Source organism: Salvia splendens, chromosome 8 (assembly GCF_004379255.2).
Source record: "Salvia splendens isolate huo1 chromosome 8, SspV2, whole genome shotgun sequence".
Classification (NCBI taxonomy): domain Eukaryota; kingdom Viridiplantae; phylum Streptophyta; class Magnoliopsida; order Lamiales; family Lamiaceae; genus Salvia; species Salvia splendens.
The window spans coordinates 24,560,590-24,570,377 of NC_056039.1; the positions used below are offsets into that span (position 1 = coordinate 24,560,590).

A 9,788-nucleotide genomic window follows, 5' to 3' on the forward strand; every position below is an offset into this window, starting at 1 on the left:
AACTAACTTTTTCAACTCACTTTCTATTACATTTCTTAAAACCCGTGCTGGGTCAAATGGTGCCAAATTTTAAGGGATGGGGGAGTAGTAATTTGCACCCGGTGTTATATATGTTTAACTACTTCCCTAATCGCTCATCTCATTCATTTCACTCATTCCATGTACGGCGTTTTGGAATATGCGAGTCGCAACTTCGTTCCTCTACAAACTCGGCAACCGGTGGCGTCCGAGAATATGAAAAGACTCTTGTTTTTAGCTTTGTTTGAACTCTCTTTTAGCCTAGTATAAATATCCTTGCTAGGGATCTTTTCAAAGCAGTTTTGAATCATTTCATGAGAACAAACTCCATTTGAGAACACCCATTTTCATCTTAGAAGATTTATCAAAATCCCTTGTGGTTGCATTGCAATCTTTTACCAAACTAAACTTAATTGTTATGGTATACTTTACTAATTCTTGTATTGCTAGTTTTGTGGAGCCATTAGGTTACTGTTTGAGTGAAAATAGCCATTGGGCTATCTCCATTGTTCATTAGCCTAAATCATAACACTTTCATCTTCTTCTTTTCCACCATTTTTATTGTTTCATTTCATCTTTAAGTTGGTATTTTTGCAAGAACAAATACAACGGACATATGTTTCTTGAATTCCTAAGATTCATATTACCAATGAAATATTCTCCATTCCCGAGAACAAGTTTCTCTTGATCTGCAAAACAAACAATGCGAATAACAATAATAGAAAAGTGATGATTTTGAGCTTGGACGGCGAGGATGCTGTCCTAGCCGGCAACAACCTCGTCCACCTCCAATCCATTCTCATAGCTAAATCCGACAACACCACTGCAGCCCATAGCCTGAACAATGACCTTTACTCTAGGGTTAAAGCACCTCCAAATTGATGAAGAAAGTGTTTGGAAATCTAACGCTCAAGGACAGGTTGAGAAAGGGGGTGCTAATCACATGCTTTAGAGATGGACGATTGCAATTTCCAGGTTGCAGGAGCGGACTGGAGCAACTAGATCCTGGGATGAGCAACCCGATGATCATGTGCTCAACAATAAGCGCAAGTTCCCGTTGTGCAACACCCTCGAGGATTTGCTGGTGGGGTCGCGGATGATATTGTTTCCAACATGGTGGATCAAGCAGTTCGTGCACAACTCACTCTTCTCTTGGAACTCATTTATCATCTTTCAATAGACCTTCTACTACAAGTATTTGATATGCTTTCATCTTATTATGTTAGGGGGCTTATTATATAGGCTATGAATTATAATCAATAGTAGTAAATCATAATAGGATGCTCGAATCTCATTTCAAATCTTAGCAATAGCTTTTACATAAGCACGCAACCTCCTTGCTCTCAATCCTTACCTCATTGCACATGCTTCAACTTTCTATCATGTCCACGGCACCTTCTGGTTCAACGTCGTCTTTCCATTACACGGAAGCACAACATGTCATATTTTTACTGCCTAGAAACATGGTTACCCAATTTAATCAAAAATTTAGCCTGCCCCTCTCATCTCAATAAGTACATATTATACAACAGCTTCAGCAAACTGTACGACCATAACATATCGATGCGATGTAGAGATTCTTGGACCACTTCTCCTGTAAACCAAATCCAAAGAATAAATGAAAAAGGAAGTAGTAATGTTGAGGCGAACTTGAGAGTAAACTCTCATGTAAACCTCCAATTCTTAGATAAAGTTTAGTACCTTTACATGGGTGCTTGGGAATGCAGATGTACGGAGCGTCTCCTGAGTCTCATCCATAATTTTGCGTCTCGGTATGCTAAGTATGAAAGCTGCTTGATCGGCAGTAGCGGCCATGGATGTTATTCTGTACCCACTTTCCCAACGTCGGTGGATTCCTTCACTTGGATAAAGAAAATCAAGCTCAACCACCTGAGAAACCAATCCATCCGATTAGTATTATGTTTACGCCCCAAAACAACCAAGCACACAATATTTCCAGCCAACTCCTATTGGCTTATTGTGCGGAAACGATTGGCATTGATTATAGACAAATAATTCCTACACAGAAATTTACTACCATCAATTTTTTTCAATTCCCATTATCATAAGAAAATAATAATTTAGTATGCATAAAAATGACAATGCATTTTGTTGTGTTTACATTTTATGCTAAGAGTTAGATGTGAAGAATAAAATGCAGTTAGTTTTTAAATGCAAATGGATGATAAAAGCGTTCAAAAGATTATAGACCCTCATTAAAATTAGAGACTTGGTACTTTTTTTAGCAAAATTTTACAGGTTAGCTTAGTGAAAATATGTCAAGATGTTTTTACCTGTTCAGAGTACCCAGAATTTCTGGACATCACGACACCCCAGCGGCTGCCAGCAGTTGTCATAGACGTGACATGGAATCCTTCTTTCCACTTTTTATTGATCCACTTGAAAGGAAAAGATTCACTAACTTTATATGATTGTTGGGTATACGGTGTTCCTGAAGGACAGACGAGTTAAAATGAAGAAGATAGAATCTCTACCTAAGTAGAACTTTTAAACGATAATTTGCTTGCAAGGAAACTTTTAACAATGAAGAAAACACAGCGGGTTGGACAGTGAAAAGAAGAGATATAAACCAGACAACAGTAAGATAAGAGTTTACCTTTAGACATAACCACCAGTGAACTTCCATTAGTTGCACCAGCTATAGAACTGATGTAATAGTTTTTTTCCCATTGTTCCATGATCCAATCCTGTACAGAACCAAGAAAATATTATTGCATGGGCATGTCCAACCAGCTAGAATGAAGAAAAGAAAGCAATGCAAATATAAAACGGAATAAAAAGATTATCTCTACCTTATGAAGAAAAACAGCTGAAAGCTCATAGACCTGTGAAGTAAAACCTGTTCCAGCATCCATGATCAAGGCCCACAGACTTGATGCTGAAGCTACACAGCAAATATACAAGCCATCTTCATTACCCTTCTCTACATGCTGACGGAGTCTTGAATCCGCAACATTGTAGTGATATCTACAAGGAAAATCTCACAAAAAATTATAGAGGTTTGTGTGAAAATTTTGAACACAATCCATGTCAAACACACATGTCGGTTCAAATGTTGCATGACGAATACACCATTCACAAAGAGAAAATGCAATCAATTCACATTCAGTTATCAGAGTTGTCGAAAATCAATTATCAAAATATTGAGTCAAAGTTGGAGGGTAATTCATGCTGAACACTGTAAAGAGCACCAGCATAATCACAAAAATACCGATGTTCATACGTGAAAATGTATATCATACACCAAAATGTAGAGTGCATTGCAAGAGGCAGCAAAATATGTATCTAAAATGTGACAGTAAAAGGAGAAAACATAAGAAAACATATAGCTGTCAAAATAACTAACATAAGACAGCACCAGAAACTACCAAAAAAACCTGAAAAACCACCAATGATAATATACAAATAATTTACATATTAATCCAAACAAAGTATGAAACTTGAAGGAACTTAGGACTTAAGTATCATTTAAAGTTGTGCGAGGAAAAGTAGATAACAACTGGAAGTTATCAAAGTATGTTTGCTAGTCCTCACATTTGCAGTACATTTCAAGATAAAGTACTTACAAACTTTTGGAGAAGTAAAAATTGCATGCACCAATTCCTAAATAAATATTCAAAATCAGCAGTTACCTCTGTTTCATTGGGCGTCGTGCATTATACACTGAGATCCACTGAGTCGCAGGACTACCTAGCCGTACTTTCTTCTTTGGTTGTTCATCTTCATCCAAGTTAAGCAACAACCTACCACGCTTTTGCCCAACCTGTGCAAAGGAATACAATAAATATACACAGATACATAGAAACCTAAAAGATGCACATCCACAATGAAAATGCGAAGTTTGTCTCGAGGTAAATTTTTGTACTAAATGAAACTTAAAGTGAGAGTCTTCACGGCACCATCATCCCAAATGTGATAGTTCCACAGTCAACATATGACAATCAACATAATGTATGTCAACACACTAAACTTGCTCAAACAAACTGGTTTTCAATTTTCATGCTACCTTAAGAGCTCCATCTATCCTTATTGGTCTCAATGTAGTGCATGGTTCAATCAGACTATCAAATAAGGAGATCAGCTTAGAATAATTTGGCTCCTCATCAAACTTCATATTAGTAACAGCCTCAAGGAACAATTTAAATGGAGCAGGGCAAAAGCAACACATCAGTTCCGGAGAGGTCGCCATTTTCTTCTTACAGACTAGAAAACTCTTGTTATCACCCTGTCACGTCACCATCAAACATGAAGGCTGGATCAGCCAAATCTGATATGATAATCATCAAGTTAACTAAGTAAATGTCAATTACTTGATAGCCTTGCCATGGCAACCTTCCTTTTATAAGAAATATCAGGGTGTATGCCAACGACTCTAGATCATCCCTCCTACTTCCTGTACGACCCAAGTGTGCATGCACACTTGCATACCTTATGGTGCCCCTGTGGATCGATAACTAAAGTTTATTGGTATGAACTAAGCCAGTATAGCAAAAATTTACATAAACTTAACAAACCTAAAGATATCTGGCCTCTGATCATACTCAACATGCTGCCCGGATGATGCATCTTTCCACCTGGAAGCTGCAGCACAGATGTGTTCAGAATAACAGAAGATATTGTACTGAGAAAGTGAAGATGCGATGGTAGCAAGATCACAAATACTAGAGAGAGAAAAAAATGATGTATCCCCATTCAGTGTTTCTTGCTATAAACTAATCAATATAATGTAGCTAAGCCACATGTTAACAGGGAAACAGTTATCTTATCTTACCCAAACCAAGATCAATAAGATACAGCTTTTTCTCCTCTGCTGTTCCAGGCTGGCCAAGTAAAAAGTTCTCTGGCTTCACATCTCCATGCACAAATCTATATTACCACCAGAAATTATGGAAATGGATTTAATAGCCGTATACAAGTGAAAGAAGCAATTAAAAACAAACAACTCCTTCCTAGGATGTGGTGATCCGACAAAGAAGAAAATATATTCGGTAGTATTTTGTAGGCTTTACCCCTTCATGTGGAGCTTCTCAAGAATTGAGATAGCCTCAACTGCTATGCAAGCTGCCATACTTGGCGACATCCTGTTTCAGGTGCTCATGGTCAATGGCAATGTGAAGCCTAAAAAGAGGAATAAATGGAGCACACGTCGAAAAAGAGAGAGAGAGATGATCTTACGATTGGCCCAAAGAATTCCAAACATCCCAAAGACTAGGCCCAAGTATGTCCATGACCTGAAACAATATTCATTAGAAACAAGATAGAAATTTTGAAACCTAATGAAAATATGAAAACCCACCAGAATGTAGAAATCTCCTTGGCGGCCCTTGTAGTGAACCCATGGTACCCCATAGCATCCATTTAGGGAGCTTAACAGAAATATTACACAACACATGAAAATGAACATCTGAATAAAAAAAAAGAAAAAAATGGAGAGATTCTGAGAACATTCTCAAACCTTGAACTAAGAACTTACTTGTAGACCTGCCATTCATAAGGAGGGCCGTAATTGCAACCCTTGCTATTTCTGTGTTCAAACTTCAACGCTACCTATACAGAGAAATTTTGGTTTTATTAGACAGTGACAAGATCAATTAGGTAAAAACTTTTAGCAATTATTCATGCCACATGATACCTCGACAGCATCAGGTCCCATTCTTTCACTGCCACCACTTACTCTTCGGCCAACATAAACTTGGCCGAATCCACCCTTACCTAATTTTCTTTCCGTCTTATATATTGGTGAGTTTCCAACTTGAACCTGCGCCAAGTAATACTGGACTCACTAACCAGAGTAAAATTCGAATTCAAAAGATTATTGAGATGCGATATGAATGGTGACTGCAATCTCAAGACATTGAAAGAACCCCCAATAATCCCAGAGGAAGGGCAGAAACGAGAAGAAGAGGTAGCCAATTACCCTCTCAGGCACTGGAGTTGAACTCGGCTCTTCTTCAACTCCCATTACTTTATCAGCACTTCCACCTTCCATTGAGACTTCTTTATCTGCTACACCCTCTACTTTATTACAAACTGGATCCCCCGCCCCAACACCAGCTTGCGGAAGAATCTCACAAGGTGGCTCCGGTTCTAAATCTATCAACCTAACCCCCCTGCCTCTACCACCAGCAGTCGGCCTCACGGGTGTTGCTGCAGAAGGACCTTTAGCTACACCACCTGCATTCCCTCTCCCTCTTCCTCTCCTTCTGGTTCTATTCTGAGTAGGCGCAAGAATATTTTCTTCTTGATTAGCAGGTTGGAGATCACCAAGCCGTTTTGATCTCCGTGCTCTGCGTAGCATCGTCACCCATGCAAATCAGCTCCAGCTCACTTCTGTGCAGAATCTTCAGTCAACCTTTAGAAGGGGGAAAAGGCAAAGTCTTCAGCCAACAAACTCTCTATCACGGGAGAAATTCCAATTTATAACCACAATGAGTCAAAATGTGCAAAATATCAAAAAGACAGCAAATTTTCACACCATTTAACAGTTATGTATACGCTCAATAGCCAATAGCCAATGCAACAACAAAAAACAGAGATAAACAAGCCTATAAAAAAACACTATATCAGTCATCTCACTGTAAGTTCATCGACAATCAAGGAAGATTAAACAGTTCATTTCCATCGAATATAAGCAGTTACAAAAGGGCAACAGATCGTACCTCATAAACAGCAATAACTGGATGATCGGAGATAGAAATTTCAATTTAATTAAGCGATCAAAACCAGATCTTCAGCACAACAAATTCGTTATACCTAAAAAAGTAATTACCCTTTAAAATTGGGAAACCAGATAAAGATGGAGTATTGTTGAGAATCGTAAGATATATAGAGAGTGAGGGATGGCGTTGCAAGGCGTGGATATCGAAGAATTGGAGAGAAGAAATTAGGGAAAATCGTTGTGTATTGTATTTGTATATTTGTATTGGTGTATAGCAGCTCTAGAATCTATGGCTCTACACACATCTTCTACAAACCTTGGTTAGTGTATTTAATTTTGTATTGTATTCATCTAATTATCATCTAATTCTATCGTTTGCCATTTCAATGGGAATAATTATGGAAACAAAATTAAGGCCATTAGTTAATAACAAATCTGAAGACTTCAATTCGATTTAGTATATGGTAATGTGTTGAAAATTTGAAAATTATGAATCAAATTTGAGGAGGTGAGTGATTATGGAGACCGGAATAGTTGAGCGATTCAATTTCAATTGATTACAACTAAAATGCTTACTCACCAAGTATTAGAGAAAAATGATAAATGTATTTTATAAATAAATACCTATAATATTACCAATATAAAAGATGAAATAGAAGAAATTATTAAGCCAGATCCATACGATATGTCTGGGAGTAACGTCAAGCTATTGATTTTGCGTCTGCGATGCTGACGATTGTTACTATGTCGACCTGATTTTACTGTATTACGACAGGTTTATGCGGACCCTAAGTAGGTCATCCTTTTCACTTGCCCATGTTAATTTAGTTGTGATCTAATTTAAGTTAACTCGCTCAAATTCCCGCTAGTTGGCAAGTTTAATTTTCGCAAGTACCTAACCCTAATACTAAAGTGTGGTTGCATGTCAACTAGTGCGCACGTTCCTTCAAGTTCACATCACTGTTCCTTCTTGGATCAACATCTGCACTTACAATGTACTAATCTATAGTATCTTGGGAAGATTCAAATCTATTAATCTTGTTGATAAGTAGAACGTGTGCATACGACACACGTGGATAAAAACAAAATTCTGATTTTCAGTAACCATGTATTCAAAATTGTGAGACTAACTAATTTCATGTCCCTGGAATTTCCTTATTTTTCTGATTATCTCATCAGTTTATTCGCTTTTTTTTATTAGTTACTTAATTTTATTTTACATTTTGGATAAGTAAACTCAAAACCCTATTTTTGCAAATAGCATATAACACTTGACAATGATAAATAGTTTGCATTTTTTTCTGCATGGATCTGATACCGTTGTATACCTACATTTGGTTTTAGTACTAATAAATTGTGCATCATTGGTACTTACTTCTTGCAATTTAAACCAAGTAAAAGATCTCAATAATTATTTTTTTCTAAATTTATATAAGTAACATTGAGCACATGATGTTGGACATAACGTTTCTTTGATTTGTTAATATGTGTAGGTTTCTCATAACTCGACACCATGTCATATCGGGTTGCAGTGATCATCATACAAGATAAATTTATATAAGTAACATTGAGCACATGGTGTTGGACATAACGTTTCTTTGATTTGTGAATATGTGTGGTATTCTCATAACTCGATACCATGTCATATCGGATTGCAGTGATCATCAATCATACAAGAAAATTCAGTATTGTTACTTTTATAGGATCGCATCTAGGTTTTCCGGAGTTTTATTGTCCCCAATAGATGTTATGATCAAGGTTTTACCGTACAAAAACCTAGCTAGTTAGAATTCATTTTCCGTACAACAAATAAAGGTTATTAGAAGTCTTAATACTCTTTTGAAAAATAAATTAATCAAATTAAGTTGGTCACCAAACTTAATTAATTAATGGACATTAAATATCTTAAATACGGAAAATAAATTTTAAAAAAAATGAGCTCAAATTATATAATTTGGATTTGGAATGTTGATTTAATATTAATCACGAAAGTGACATGAATTCATAATAATCACGATAATGACTTCAATTACTTTGTTCGATTCAAATTCAATAATGTTTCCAGCTGCTTGACAAATAATGTACTTCCTTCGTCACACTCAAGATGTTCATCTTTCCTTTTTAGTTTGTCTCACTCAAGATGTTCACTTTCTATATTTGAAAATAAATATCTCTCTCTCATCTCTCCTCATTAAAAATATTCAACTATATTCTTCTCTCCACTTATTTCAACTAACAACTCATAAAATATCGTGCCACTCAAAAATGTGGAAATCTTAAGTGAGACGGAGGGAGTATGTATGAACTAATGGTACGTGGAGGAATTGAGAGAAGATCCACATATTAGATCGGAATTGATAACCCTATAGTAAATATCCCTAAAAGGATTAACCTAAGAGTGAGGGTTGTTTAAAGGTCTTAGGAATTGTTTGGAGTTACATGCTTTTGATTGATAACTTTAAGCTATGTAATCTACTTTCTCCACTAATTGTGAATAATTGTGTGATTTTCTCTAATAACTATGTTGCTGTGAGATTGGATGATAAATTGTTAATTAATAACTATAGTTATGAAATCAATATCTCCGGAATTCTCTTTTTCACCTTATTTGTATTATTTCCTTTTGATTTTATTTTTTCTTTTTATTTGTTTAACCATAGTTAATATATCAAAACCCTATGTTTTCAAAAAGTAAATGACGCTCTCATTATATAATAAACAATTTGTAATCTTATTCTTCATGTTCACTATCTCGATACTGATTTTAGCTATACTATTTTTTCATTGTTCACTTGCAGTTAGTTATAATGCTAATAAAAACAATATGCATAAGAGAAATACATGCAAGGAAAATAATGCGATAGTTCCACCCCTAGCAGAAGATAGAATTTGATCCAGTGGCGAAGTCAGGATTTAATGATGGGGAGCCCAAGTCACTGTTAATAATTATAGGGTTCATTCAGTGTTGGTGACATGCAATGGCTTGAAATAGTATTTAATAATTTCAATTTTTATGTAAGTTTAATATAGATAGAAACAATTGTTAGAAATAATGGGATAAAGATTCCCAAGCAGTGTACATGCGGTACTC

At 36.1% G+C, this 9,788-nt stretch overlaps 1 protein-coding gene across 2 annotated transcripts; it reads right to left on the reverse strand.

The window, feature by feature from the left end:
- Positions 1-1,284: 1,284 nt before the first annotated feature.
- Positions 1,285-7,005, reverse strand: LOC121745019 (casein kinase 1-like protein HD16). Of its 2 annotated transcripts, none has more exons than XM_042138767.1 (17): positions 6,699-7,005; positions 5,957-6,391; positions 5,672-5,797; positions 5,513-5,586; positions 5,336-5,405; positions 5,215-5,270; positions 5,049-5,120; positions 4,811-4,905; positions 4,554-4,620; positions 4,350-4,479; positions 4,046-4,264; positions 3,672-3,802; positions 2,832-3,006; positions 2,636-2,726; positions 2,313-2,470; positions 1,720-1,908; positions 1,285-1,612 (listed from the first exon to the last, which is right to left on the reverse strand). In XM_042138767.1, the coding sequence occupies exons 2-17, from the start codon at positions 6,335-6,337 to the stop codon at positions 1,553-1,555; spliced, it is 2,094 nt and encodes a 697-aa protein (XP_041994701.1). In that variant the 5' UTR covers positions 6,338-6,391; positions 6,699-7,005; the 3' UTR covers positions 1,285-1,552. The 2 variants fall into 2 exon arrangements, with proteins under 2 accessions (XP_041994701.1, XP_041994702.1); XM_042138768.1 differs by having other exon boundaries at positions 5,957-6,434.
- Between the last annotated feature and the right edge of the window lie 2,783 nt (positions 7,006-9,788).

Coding starts and splice junctions, on each gene's coding strand:
- LOC121745019 (XM_042138767.1), bottom strand. CDS start 6,337: ATGCTACGCAGAGCACGGAGATCAAAACGGCTTGGTGATCTCCAACCT. Junction 5,406..5,512: donor TATGAATGGCAGGTCTACAA/GTAAGTTCTTAG, acceptor ATTTCTGTTAAG/CTCCCTAAATGGATGCTATG. Junction 1,909..2,312: donor ATTCTGGGTACTCTGAACAG/GTAAAAACATCT, acceptor TTGGTTTCTCAG/GTGGTTGAGCTTGATTTTCT.